General features: G+C 43.8%; 1 protein-coding gene across 1 annotated transcript in view; it reads left to right on the plus strand.

The window, feature by feature from the left end:
* Positions 1 to 14,870, plus strand: part of CFAP46 (cilia and flagella associated protein 46) — a 267,974-nt gene that overhangs the window by 139,454 nt on the left and 113,650 nt on the right. The window contains exon 35 of the mRNA XM_040361829.1: positions 8,506 to 8,596. Within this exon, the coding sequence (XP_040217763.1) occupies positions 8,506 to 8,596 (91 nt within the window). The remainder of the gene's footprint in view (positions 1 to 8,505; positions 8,597 to 14,870) is intronic.

The raw sequence follows: 14,870 nt of genomic DNA on the forward strand, positions 1-14,870 counted from the left end.
GTGAAAATAAGGAAAATCAAAAAGTTTTGGGTTGTCCCCAGAACAGTAATAAAGGAGACAACCAAGGATTTCCTCAGATGAGTAAACACCGCTCAAGGTGTGAATGCTGCAAGTCTAGTGTTGCTTCCAAAGCAGTGGTGGCTGCCCGATTCACCTCCAAGATCAACGGGAAAAAATGGATGAATGGCTGCACACTCAATGCCAAAATCTTTATTGTAATGATCAACAAATAAAAGTACAGTGATACCTTGCTTCACTAACACTTCTGTTCACTAACAACTCGGTTCGCAAACAGAAAAGTTCACAAAAATTTGCTTCGGTACACGAACTCCGCTTTGGTACACAAACATGAGTTGCGGCCATCTTCCCTGCTCTGACACATTCATATTGAGAAGAGCAGTGCAAGATGAGAGTCTTCAGTGAACCAGTCCACTCAGATAGAGGTTTCTGCCCCCTGACTACCATGAGGGTGGGTTCACTTGATTGGGAATCATGGAAAAACAGCTCATATGAATTATACAACTTTATCGTGCCCTCAGATGATCTTTCCCTGGATGCACAGTGCGGGTTTCTGGCCCCTAGATTAGTAATTTAAATTGGGGTTTGGGATTGTTTCAAAAAAGGATTAAAGGATCTATTGTTTTTTTTCTTTTTAGATGTACTCATGAAAGAGGTCAGCTTAATGTAAAAGACCGTATGTAATATAAGTTTAAAATCCTTTTTTTGTACTGTACATGTATTTCATAAATTTACATATTAACAAAAAAAGTTTGGAACGGATTAACCTGATTTACATTGAACCCTATTGGAAAATTTACCTCGGTTCGCAACCAGTTTGGTTCGTGACCAGAGTTGTTTCATTAATTAAATTTGTGAACCGAGGTATCACTGTATATACGGCACAGCGAGCACTTGGAGATAAAAAATTTATTGCGTTTCACACAAATGTGTTATGATTAAGTGCTGTTATCTGCGTGAAATGCTTTAACATTTTTATATATTGGTGCTCGCTTTGCTGTATATGATTTTATTTGTTGATCACTACAATAAATATTTTGGCATCCTTCCAGAGTGTGCAGCCATTTTATCTATTTTTTCCAAAGGGTTTTCTCAGTTTGGAGGAATTTCAAAGGGACTTCTCCCCAATGGGACACATATGGAGGGAAAAAACTACAAATGTTATAACCCTCCCGCACTCTAAAAAAAACAAAACAAACCTGAATCTGAACCCTTAAATAAATACTGTCATCCAATTTCCTCAGAAAGTCATGTGACAGTGTTAGAACCTGGTGATTTTCCACTGAGCTACCAGCACTCTCACATGCACCCCTATACCTGAGAGCCTTACTCCATTAGGACAATAAAGCTTGGACTCTTGGTGGCGAAGGAAAGTTTATGGATGAATATACCTTTGGTGGGCCATCTGGAGATATAGCCGCTTTGCCCTTAATGGCTGCACAATGCTTAGAGTCATATTACAGGCATTCCCTGCAACAGAAGATTTTGTTAAGATGCATTCAAAGAGCATCTAAAAGACTCTAGTGGTTGCAGCTAAAAGACGCATTTCTTACTGCAGCACTGATCCTAATCAAGTGTTTATAATGAAGGCAGATCCTCCCATTTAAGTAGTCAGACTGATAGAATTCCAGGCAAAAAATACCCCAGCATCCCAAGAATCTGCTATAAAGCTTGACCAGAATCTATATGTGTTTTGTTCACCTGGAGGGAATTGCTTTCCTTAACATTCTTAACAAGGATGGAGTTTTAAATCAGAGCATATGGTTCTTGTTCAAAGAGTCCACATAAATCTTTTATTTTTATATTTATACGTTTTTAGTAGATGTTGGTGAGCTGAATCGGATTCTTATCCCTCTAAAGCAGATGGGGGGGGGCAACTTAGTGAATGTAGAGGGCTTCAAGTGTGGCTCCTAACAAAAGCCAAAGGGCTGCACAATAGCTTTGTTTTTTAAAGTTTTCCGACACCCCCCCAGGGAATGTGTCTATGGCAGCCTAGGCCAAAAGTTAATGTTAAACATGGTTAAAAATGGTAGGACGATTAAACTCTATGGGCCTCCCCCACTCGGTTATATCACATTATATTTTCGGCCTGCAGACCTTCACCCTAGACTGGTCATCTACTTCCATGGTGTATTTACACTCTCAATGGAGTCATGTGAAGGTAGTAAGAGAGGGCATCCCTTCCTTAAATTCCCTCTAACCTCCATCTCCCCAATCCCTCCCTTTTTTTTCTCTTCTCTCTTCCCCTCCCCTTCTTTCTTCTGCTACACCAAAACGGTTAACTATACATTGACCACAATCTTACGCCTGACTATAGCTCATCTTCTTCCAAACTTCCACGACACCTTTGTTACACTTGGGCATGTATCCTCTCCCACACTATTCCAGTTGACTTATCCTTACCTTTATAACCACATGCTAATATCCATACCCTCTGAGCAAGCATTGATAGGCTTATAAGTGGCTCCGACTCTCCCAATTCTACCACTTTCTCAAGTTATCAGCTTTGCGGCCCGAAGGTCTACACAGATCTCTGCTCTTACATCCAAGGCCACAAGTGACTCCTTTATCTGGCTCACATGTATTTCTTTGTTTCTAGACCCAGATATCTTACCAATTGAGGCGAAATTACCCTTAGCTTAACTGCTTTATGCATGGTCAACTAGAATATAATTGTTTTACTTTGTTCTCTGTAACTCATGGTACAATTATGGCTCATACTTATTGTATGCTTTACTTTTTTCCAAATAAAAAGTTGTGGAAAAAAAAAAAGAAGTTAAATGTTAAAAAACAAAATACAAAAATCACTTCAATTGCTGCAGCTGTATACCCCTTATAATTGTAAAAAATATTAATTGGTGTGTTTTGTATTTATTAGAGGTAGTTTAAATCTTTACAGTTGCTATTTGTTTTTTTTTATTACTGCGTCAAATGCTTAAAATAAGATAATGAAAAAAATTTATAGAATTTTTTTATGTAATGATTTATTCTTTTTATTTGAGAAACTGTGGCCCAGATTCACGTAGAATCGCAGCGGCGTAACGTATCGTAGATACGTTACGCCGCTCTAACTTTGGGCGCGAGTTCTTCCGCCACAAAACGTCATTGCTTTCGATGTGAACGTAAATTACGTCCAGCCGTATTCGCGAACAACTTACGCAAACGACGTAAAAAATTCAAAACGGCGCGGGAACGACGGCCATACTTAACATTAGCTAAGCCTCATATAGCAGGGGTAACTATACGCCGGGAAAAAGTCGAACGCAAACGACGTAAAAAAAAACGCCGGGCGGTCGTTCGTTTTTGAATCGACGTAAATACTAATTTGCATATTCCTCGCGTAAAAAAAGGGAAGCGCCACCTAGCGGCCAGCGTGAAATTGCAGCCTAAGATACGACGGTGTAAGACACTTACACCTGTCGGATCTTAGGGATATCTATGCGTAACTGATTCTATGAATCAGGCGCATAGATACGACCGAGCGCACTCAGAGATACAACGGCGTATCAGGAGATACGCCGTCATATCTCTTTCTGAATCTGGCCCATTGCCTACAGGCCCACAACTTGTAGTCACCAAAACTTTATGATTTGTTTCTGTTTGACCTCTGTATGTATCCAATATAACCACTTGGCCAAGAAATTATAAAAAACAGTGCATGCTTTCCTCCAAATTTCATTAAGCCAAAAGCCATTTACAAATGCAGAAACATTAAATTTGCAGATAGGTATCTACTATAGCCGAAGAAGGGACACCTGCCTCAAGTTAAAAATGTGTGTGGGTGTGGGTGTGGGTGTATATGTGTGTGTGTGTGTGTGTGTGTGTATATATATATATATATATATATATATATATATATATATATATACACACACATATTTATTGCAAGTGAATAATAAAGTAGTAAGTACTATTTTTTTATTTCTTTTTTATTTCTCTGCTGATGTCTTTTTTGGTTGGTGGTGTGAGGGCTAAAAGGATGTTTATTCCATATTTATTGTATTTGATAGTTGCCTTATAAAGACATTTCCTGCTTTATACAAAAACTGAGCCTTTGATTAAGGTTTAGCAAAACAGAGACTTGCTGCTGTGGGAACTGTCAGACAGTACAATTGTCAGTCTTCACTTGTGACAGTGAAATTGCAACACATTGATGCTCTTTCTTATGAAAAGAGCACATCGATATCAGTCATCCGTGAAATCGTTTCAGGTTGCCATCTTTTAGACTAAAGCTGGCTATACATTAGTAGAATTTTTTTAGAAGGATCACTTGATTTTTTTAATGGTTATGGTAGGGTCAAACTGAAATAAATTTACAACCAAAGTGACAAGAAAATTTGCAGAAGTAGGATGTAAATATTTTCTTGATTTAACAAATTTCTAACTGTGTTTGCGAATCTCGTTCGGGAAATTACATTAGTTTCAAAATTGAATGTTAAAAGCAAACACAATTTTGACATGCTTGTGAATGCCATTCGTCCGAATGTACACGGACATTTTGTACAAAGGTTTGTACAGATATTTGTACAAACATTTGTTAGACAATCTACTAGTCTATATCCAGCTTTAATCAATGACAAGCAGTGTTTCAGTCAAGCTGTAGTGCTCTGGCATCTTTATGTAACCCTTTTGGCTAAAGCTTATTTGACAGTAGAGCCAAATCAGATGTGCATTAACAGTGTCAATAACTTAAGTATTACAGCTTTGGTACCTTACTGACCTTCTCTGCATTGCAATCCCAATACAGACTGCACCAGTCTATGCAGTTTTATTATTTGCAGCTCAAGCATGCAGTTGTGGCTCAACACTCATCACTGGGTTTTCCCTTTCCCCTACTCTTATCTTTGGTATTATGCAGAAGGGCCCTGTACAAAAAAAGGTTTATATCTCAATGTTATGCCATGCTTTTGTCTACCAGTTTCACAGCATACCCTTTCTGGGTGTGAGATATGGGTGTCAGATGTGGGTGACTTGCCTGGTGAGCAATGGGAGATGGCGCTGGAAGCGGTGCAGAATAGCTCCTTAAATACATATAAACGCATGTCCCAGTTATACATACTTTTGACGGTACACTACAGCCCTTTGAAACTATTTAAAAAGAGCCTCCTTAAGGAATTTCTATGTCTCAGGCCCTGTACACACGACCGAGTTTCTCAGCAGAATTCAGGCAGAAACTCGATCGGAGCCGTATTCTGCCGAGAAACCCGGTGGTGTGTACACTTTTGGCCGAGGAAGCCGACATGGATTTTGTCGGGCCAAATAGAGAACATGTTCTCTATTTCCTCGTTAGTCAATGAGGAAACTTGGCTCGCCGAGATCCTCGGCGGCTCCACAAGGAACTCGACAAGCAAAACGATGTGTTTTGCCCGTCGAGTTCCTCGGACGTGTGTACGGGGCCTCAAATGTAGCAGCGATCATGGCACTCTAATATACATGTTATGGCACTGCCCGAAATTGCACAGATATTGGGAGGCAGTTCTTAATACCATTAATTAAGCATTCCAAGCTACCCTTAGTCTGGACCCTAACTGTTGTATCCTAGGTATAGTTAATGAGGTGGTGACAGACCAGTGTGACAGAGAGGCGGTCTCTAGAACACTATTTCAGTCTGGCACGTAAACTTTTACTACTTCATTGGAATAACACTTCCCCTCCTACTCTTAGAATTGGTGGAACACATGACATGGGTATTACCCTCAGATATTAGTGGGTTATTTACCAGCGTAGGGGTTGTATGGCTACATTTAACAGGGTATGGGGTGGCTGGCTGGAAATTCCTGGCCTCGCTCCAGCAGACCTAGACGTGAGTAGATTATTATGTTGACATCTTTGTATCTATATCTACTGTACCCTACCATCTACAGGTGTAGCCTGTCTCAAGTGCGCAGCGGAGTAATTCTTAGTGACATGAAATTTGACTAGTACTTGGTATGCTGTTGGTTACTGTACCTTTGAAACCCCATTGTAACAGTCTAGTCTCTTTATGACTCTGAGTGTTCTGGAACATGCTGTTTTGTATATGTACAATTTTTTCATAGTTACATAGTCAGTAAGGTTGAAAAAGGACACCAATCCATCCAGTTCAACTTGTGGTGTGTGTGTGTGTGTGTGTGTGTGTGTGTGTGTGTGTGTGTGTGTGTATGTGTTTGTCAATATGTAATTCCATATCCCAGTATGTTGTGACCATTAATATGCCCATCTAATAGTTTTTTTTAAACTGTCAACGCTCCCTGCTGATACCACTTCTTTTGGAAGAGCATTCTATATCCTTACCACTCAGCAAAGAAGCCTCAATGCAGTTTAAGGTTAAACCACTTCTCTTCCAATTTCAGTGAATGGGCATGTTTTTAAACTCCATTTATCATATCCCCTCTCGAGTCATTGTTGCCCTTCTCTAGACTCTCTTCAGTTACGGCACATCTTTCTTGAGGACTGGTGCCCAGAACTGGACCATATACTCAAGATGTTGCCGGACCAGAGTCTTGTAGAGTGGGAGAATTATCTCTGGAGTGAAACCCATTTGTATTGCATGCTAATATTCTGTTGGCTTTGCTTGCAGCAGTTTGGCATTTGGAGCTCCACCCACAAGGATTCCATCTTCTCCCTAGCTCCATTAGTAATGTTGTCCTAGCACATCATTCTTGATATACAGGCATACCCCTCACTTTTTCCTACCCTCCCTATGCCTACGCGATAGGGAATACCCCTGAATGTTTGCCAGCCAATCATGTGAGCTGTCAAACCATTTTCTGAAATTCCCACAAAATTGAAATCCTCCTCGTACATGAGCAGCTCCAGTTCTCCCATGTTATTAGCATTGGTGTACAAGCCTTGTAATTTTGTCCTGTCACATACAATTTCCTTGCTATTTGTTAAGAGCCTGCAGTTTGGCTATGCCAACTTACTTTATGTTTTGATATTTGGTTTCAATAAAGTTAACAAAAAAAAAAAAATACAGCTGAACCTTAAACTGATTAGGGATGCAAATTAACCCATTATGTATTAAAATATAATGTATTACCCTTTTTAAAGCAGCTCTGTAAGTATCTGCATTCTCTTGTTCTCAACATCTGCCAATTCTTTGTATTGAACTACTCTATTGTATTTCTAGCACTAATTCCGCGTACACACGACCATTTTTCGGGTTCATTAAAAACGATCGTGTGTGGGCTTCAGAACATTTTTTGGGTTCTAAAAAATGGGCACATTTTTTTTCGAACATGCCTTATTTTTTTTACACCGTTTTTAAGGTTGTAAAAAATGGTCGTGTGTGGGCTTTAACAATGTGAAAAAAACGTTCATGCTCAGAAGCAAGTTATGAGATGGGAGCGCTCGTTCTGGTAAAACTAGCGTTCGTAATGGAGTAAGCACATTCATTACGCTGTAACAGACTGAAAAGCGCAAATCGTCTTTTACTAACACGGAATCAGCTAAAGCAGCCCAAAGGGTGGCGCCATCCGCATGGAACTTCCCCTTTATAGTGCCGTCGTACGTTTTGTACATCACTGCGCTTTGCTAGAGCATTTTTTTTTGTGGTGATATCTGCAGCTTGGAGTCCTATTGCTTTCTGCTGTTGAGTCTGTTCCGTGCTTGGAGTCACCTTTAGCTTTCATTGGTTAGGGCTAAAATCTCTTCCCTTTCAGCTGAGGTTTTTCTTACGGTCATGGGAGCCTTTATGGCCCAAATTGCCCAGTTATTGCTGACTCAGCTCATACAAGCTCTACAAATTCTGGACTTTGAACATATGTAGAGAAGACTGCAGAGAAGGATTTTTATCATCTATGTGTATCACCTGAGGTTATTTACTTTACTGGGTATATGTAAGGGTTTACAACCACTTTAAAAAATGAAAAGTGAACCAACAATGCACTAGCTTAAAGGGGTTGTAATGGATTTTTTTTTTTCATAATAAGCATCCTTTACCTGCAGACATTCCCCTTTTCACTTCCTCATTGTTTGTTTTTGCTCAGAAGTTGCTCTATTTCTTCTCTGTTTTGTTCACTTCCTGCTTGTCTGATTTTACTGACCACCGTGATGGGAGGCTTTACTGCGGTGCTCAGTAACGTGCTCACCCCCTCCTGGGAACTACATCTGTGTGGCAGGACGCTCTCTACGTGTTAGAGACTTCAAGGAGGTGTGAATTACTGGGCTTGCCGCAATTCATACTGGGAAATGTAGTTCTTACATGAACCAGCGCCGCAAACCAGGAAGTGAATGAGAGAACAGAAACTAGAATGCCGGAGGTGATATAGATGAAGGAATTTAATAGGTATTTACTCATTTTTTAACAGAATCATTACACTATTCTGTCTGTCTACCTTGCAGACATTAATTTTAGGCAAAAAATTGTTTTCCTTTACAACCCCTTTAAAGGAACCTATTTAGAAAATAAAAAATAAACCTTTACAACCCCTTTTAACATATATAGCATGCTGTATATATAACACAAAACTTGTTTTCTTTAATTATGCATTTTTACTATTGTAGCTATAGACAAGAAGCTGCGGTGACAAATGAGGAGAATCAAGATGGCAGTAATGATGATGTAACAGACCAACCTCTAAGTGGTAAAAAAAAGGTAAATGTGTTTGAAAAAGAGCTAAATATATTATTCGCTACTTACCATTACTTGCTTAAGGTGTAGCCTTCCCTTCCATTCTTATCCTTACCTGTCCCAAATCCAGAGATGTCACCTTTAAAGCCACAAAGCAGCTTGTCAAAATATTCAAAGCTTGGCCTACACATAAACATAAACTCCCAGTTACAATCCTATGTAGAAGTCGTATTTCTCCTCCAGCCTTTCCATAGGATTAAAGGAAGAGCAAACGGTGCATGCGTGGGCCTGGCTCAGAAGATTTTGATAAGCGGCTCTGTACCTATATGGGAAATATCTCCCTGGACAGGTGAGTATCATACTGATAGGGGAGGTGTATGCAGTATATTAGAGTATACCAGCTAGTGTAGAGTCTATATAACTTCAATGGGCAGGTTGACAAAGTTATGCCCGCTAAAAGCTCTCTGAAAGGATTTCCATCAAACAAAAGTACCCCACCACACACACATACTTTCAAGCGCAATAATACAGCTTAGAACAATTATATGAACTATGTAAATATAAGAAGTTGATACTTAGATGGGCTTCATTCATTATGTTGTTGTAGGTTTAATACAGACATCGCCAACCTGCAAAAACTTATTTCATGGAGGTGGCACAAATTTACAATTTTTTTTTTAGACTTTTTTTTACAATTTTATATATATATATGTAGCACTGCCCCCGAAGGAGCTGCTGGTTTGTTTTGGGTGGCATGTTATTTCTGTATCTCCGCCATCTAGGGTACTTGATGAGAGTTGTAGTAAAGGGAATGTCCAAACGACAGGTGTCTGTCTTTTCTGTGCTTTTATTACCCAGCCGGGTAAAAACGGTTAAACAGTAGAAAGATGAAGGGATAGCAAATAGGAGACAGCAGATTCAGGTGTAACTGCATACGGGGAAACAGTCCTACTTCCAACAACACTTTACTTCGCCACTCAGCCAGAGTGGGTGTAGCGCACCTGGACAGGCCTCTCTCACCAGCCTGGCAGCCAGAGTGTCACTCGAACTTGGGATCAAGTCTCTGCCACAGACCCTCCCATAAGATTGGAGACAATTATGGTCCGGAATCCTCTCTCAGTAGATTTAGCACCCGGATCTCCTTCAGGTAGTTTTGCAAATTAGCGACCAACAGGCAAACCAACATCCAGCCTGTCAGATCCCAGGTTGTCCCCCAATGAATGGACAGGCCCCTCCTGAAAGACCAGCCTCGTGCTCGGCATCCCTCGGACAGACTCCTCATGGTCAACTTCCTCCAATTGGACGGACAGCTCGGGACCCCCTCCAGATTGGGGACCCAGTTGATCACTGGGCCCACACAGCAGATCAATTGCTCCGGGGCCAACGTGTTCCCGGAACCAGTAACATTGCTACCCACGCACACCCCGGCCAGGAGGGCCATATGCGAGGGTGTCGTGGAATGGCTACTCCACTGGTGGGCGCCACACGAGGAAGAACCTTGAGGTAATGGCGTCTGCCCCCATTATACCCCTCCCCAGCATGCACAGCAAGGCAGCCAACCCCTGACTGGCCGCTAAGGAGTGGCACTCAGAACACTTGACCACACTGCTGCCATCTGCCGATTTGTCCGCCGTAATATTGCAATACCGCTATAAGTCACTGATCACCGCCATTACTAGTAAAAAAAAAAGGAACAAATAAAAATATCCCATAGTTTGTAGACACTATGGGCCAAATTCTCAAAAGAGATACGCAGACTTAACTGCTGTTCAGCCTGCGTATCCCTGTGCCTAACTTTGGAAACGATTCTCAAAAGGCTTTTTCCAAAGTTAGGCAGAAAATCTGACATGTGTAAGACACTTACACGGTCAGATTTTAGGATGCAGTACCGCATCCGCCACTGGGGGCATTTCTCATTGAAATGCAGCTTTGCGTATGCAAATGAGGACTTAAGCAGATTTTCAAAGCATTTCAGCACTTTGATTTCTGCCTAAGTTCCGAATTTGCCTGCGCAAAACTAGGGCTGGTTTTATAATGTGGAAAGTTAGCCAAACCTTGTAAAGGCCCATTCCAGCGACGGCATTTGGTATGCATTCCTGAGGGAGAACTCCACGGCAATTTTTAAATTCAAAACCGGCATGGGTTCCCCCCCAGGAGCATACCAGGCCCTTAGGTCTGGTATGGGTTGTAAGGAGACCCCCCTCCGCCGAAAATTCGACGTAGGGGGTCCCCCTACAATCCATACCAGACCCGTATCCAAAGCACGCTACCCGGCCAGTCAGGAATGGGAGTGGGGACGAGCGAGCGTCCCCCCCCCCTCCTGAGCCGTGCCAGGCCGCATGCCCTCAACATGGGGGGGTTGGGTGCTCTGGGGCAGGGGGGCGCACTGCGGGCCCCCCCACCCCAGAGCACCCTGTCCCCATGTTGATGAGGACAGGACCTCTTCCCGACAACCCTTGCCATTGGTTGTCGGGGTCTGCGGGAGGGGACTTATCGGAATCTGGGAGTCCCCTTTAATAAGGGGGCCCCCAGATACCGGCCCCCCACCCTAAGTGAATGGATATGGGGTACATCGTACCCCTATCCATTCACCTGGAGGCAAAAAGTAAAATTTAGTAAACACACAACACAAGGCTTTTTAAAATAATTTATTATTCTGCTCCGGATGCCCCCCCTGTCTTCGTTATTAGCTCAATTACCAGGGGGGGGCTTCTTCTTCCACTCTCCGGGGGTCTTCCGCTCTCCGGGGGTCTTCCGCTCTCCGGGGGTCTTCTCCGCTCTCCGGGGGGGGCTTCTCCGGACTCCGGGGGGCTTCTTCCATCTTCTCCCCTCTTCCGCTGTTGACTCGGCGAACCCCGGTTCTTCTGCCGCTCTCCGGTGCCTTCTTCTTCAGCGCTGGCTGCCTGCTATGTTTGTGTGTTAGCTCGATTTCAAACAGGCAGCCGGCGCGGTCTTCTGTGACGTCAGGGTCCTCTGTTCTTCTCCCCTCTTCCGATGTTGACTCGTCGCCTGTTGTCGCTGTAATGATGGAAGCGCGCCTTGCATCACATTTATATAGGCATCACCGTCCCATCATGCTCCGGCAGGTACCCACGTGGTGGGTGCACGTGGGTAGGCACCCACCACGTGGGTACCTACCGGAGCATGATGGGACGGTGATGCCTATATAAATGTGATGCAAGGCGCGCTTCCATCAGTACAGCGACAACAGGCTACGAGTCAACATCGGAAGAACAGAAGACAAGACCCTGACGTCACAGAAGACCGCGCCGGCTGCCTGTTTGAAATCGAGCTAACACACAAACATAGCAGGCAGCCAGCGCTGAAGAAGAAGGCACCGGAGAGCTGCAGAAGAACCGGGGTTCGCCGAGTCAACAGCGGAAGAGGGGAGAAGATGGAAGAAGCCCCCCGGAGTCCGGAGAAGCCCCCCCCCCCGGAGAGCGGAGAAGACCCCCCCCCGGAGAGCGGAGAAGACCCCCGGAGAGTGGAAGAAGACCCCCGGAGAGTGGAAGAAGAAGCCCCCCCTGGTAATTGAGCTAATAACGAAGACAGGGGGGGCATCCGGAGCAGAATAATAAATTATTTTAAAAAGCCTTGTGTTGTGTGTTTACTAAATTTTACTTTTTGCCTCCAGGTGAATGGATAGGGGTACGATGTACCCCATATCCATTCACTTAGGGTGGGGGGCCGGTATCTGGGGGCCCCCTTATTAAAGGGGACTCCCAGATTCCGATAAGTCCCCTCCCGCAGACCCCGACAACCAATGGCAAGGGTTGTCGGGAAGAGGTCCTGTCCTCATCAACATGGGGACAGGGTGCTCTGGGGTGGGGGGGCCCGCAGTGCGCCCCCCTGCCCCAGAGCACCCAACCCCCCCATGTTGAGGGCATGCGGCCTGGCACGGCTCAGGAGGGGGGGGGCGCTCGCTCGTCCCCACTCCCATTCCTGACCGGCCGGGTAGCGTGCTTTGGATACGGGTCTGGTATGGATTGTAGGGGGACCCCCTACGTCAATTTTTCGGCGTGGGGGGGTCTCCTTACAACCCATACCAGACCTAAGGGCCTGGTATGCTCCTGGGGGGGGAACCCATGCCGTTTTTTTCTTTGAAAATTGGCATGGAGTTCTCCCTCTCAGGAATGCATGCTGAGCGACGCTGACATTTTTTTTTATAATTATTTGTTTTCCCGGCGCGTCTTTTTTTTTCACCCGTCGCAACTTTAGTGTCCCGTCGAAATTCTCAAAGCCGACCGGCGTTAATTACGTTCGCGCGCTGCACGTCGGGAAAATGACGTCACACGCATGCGCAGTACGGCCGGCGCGGGAGCGCGCCTCATTTAAATTTTAAACGCCCCCAGGAGAGGAGGACCGCCTTACGACGGCGGCACTTAAGTTACACAGCGTGTAATTTCTACCTAAGTGCTTTGACGATCAGGCACTTAGGTAGAAATTTTAAGTCAGTGTAACTTAACTGCTGAAATTTAAGTTACGCAGACTTTTTGAGAATTTGGCCCAATAACTTTTGCGCAAACCAATCAATATACGCTTATTGGGATTTTTGTATACCAAAAATATGTTTGGCCTAAATTGATAAAGAAATTAGATTTAAAAAAAAAAAATGATTGGATAGGTTTTATAGCACAAAGTAAAAAAAGATGACAAAATCAAAAGGAAGGCTTTATGTTTGGGGGGAAAAAGAGCAAAATTGTATTTGGGTACAGCGTCACACAAGCGCAATTGTCAGTTAAACTAATGCCCCCCGTACACACAACCGGAAATTCCGACAGCAAAAGTCCGATGTGAGCTTTTGAATGGAAATTCCGACCGTGTGTATGCTCCATCAGACTTTTGCTGGCGGAATTTCTGTCAGCAAAAGATTGATAACTGGTTCTCAAATTTTCCGACAGAAAAAAATCCTTTCGCCTGTTGCAATTCTGACGCGCATTGAACTTAATTTTCTCGGCTTGTCGTAGTGTTGTACATCACCACGTTCTTGACGGACGGAAGTTCAGAGAACTTTTGTGTGACCATGTGTATGCAAGCCAAGCTTGAGCGGAATTCCGTCTGAAAAACCATCAAAGGTTTTTCCGACGGAAAATCCGATCGTGTGTCGGAGCATTACGCAGTGCCATATTGCAAAAAATGGCCTGGTCATGAAGGGGGGTAAATCTTCCGGAGGTCGAGTGGTTAAATAACTTGCATGGCGCCAGCACTAGTAACTGACATGCGCATGCTTTCTCATGCACGCACACTTCCACACGATTATGGGTGACTGTGTCAGCCTGCTAACAGATGTTTGTCCTGATGCACCATTTTGCATAACCTTCCTGACATAAAGGGGTTAATTTACTAAAACTGGAGAGTGCAAAATCTGGTGCAGCTCTGCGTAGAAACCAATCAGCTTCTAGGTTTTATTGCCAAAGCTAAAGTTAGAAGCTGATTGGCTACCACGCACCAGATTTTGCACTACGGCTTTAGTAAATCAACCTCAAAGTCTCAGTACCTCTATGATATTGATCTAGCAGCCTGCGACTTTTCCCATTGTGGATTGCATCATGGCCTGCACTTTCAGTTGATCATTCCATCTATAGCAAAAAAAAAAAACAGACAGGGATATTAACTTCTATACTGCATACAAAACTTTAAAGAGTAACTCCAATTTCGTGGGGAAAAAAAATAGCAAATAAAGAAAAAATAATATAGTACATATAATTGCAACACTTGTCATATTGTAACTGAATGTTATTATAAATTATCTTTCCTTTTCAATCTGCAGTCACTGTAATTTTCTGAGAATGCAGTGTAATGTGGCTACCTGGAGTTGTTCTGTACAAAAAATGTGTACTGACCACTCCCCAGAAACATCATTTCCTCCTTGTGTGATTGGCTCACCAATTTTCCCAGAAGTCTGCCTAAGGGCTCTTTCACACAGAGCGGACCGTTTCCGGGTCCGCTCCGTGTGTCTCCGTCGGCTCAGCGGGGATCCCCGCTCAGCTGTCGGTGGATAGGGCGGTCCCCGCGCACAGTGCAGGGACCGCCCTGTCTCTGCTCCTTTGTCCCCTATGGGGAACCTGATGCAGACGGACCGTCTGTCCGTCTGCATCAGTTCCGCTCCGCCGAACGGAAGAAAAATAGGGTTTCTTTCGTTCGGAAAAGCGGAACCCGACTGACGCGGACGCTAGCGGATGCTCCATCCGCTAACGGACGCGTCCCCATAGGGATTCATTACAAGTCCGTTAACGGACTTGTAATGAACGGACAGACGGAGCGGACGTCTGAAAGGGGCCTTCGATACAATTCAGAT

Source organism: Rana temporaria, chromosome 8 (genome assembly GCF_905171775.1).
Source record: "Rana temporaria chromosome 8, aRanTem1.1, whole genome shotgun sequence".
NCBI lineage: Eukaryota > Metazoa > Chordata > Amphibia > Anura > Ranidae > Rana > Rana temporaria.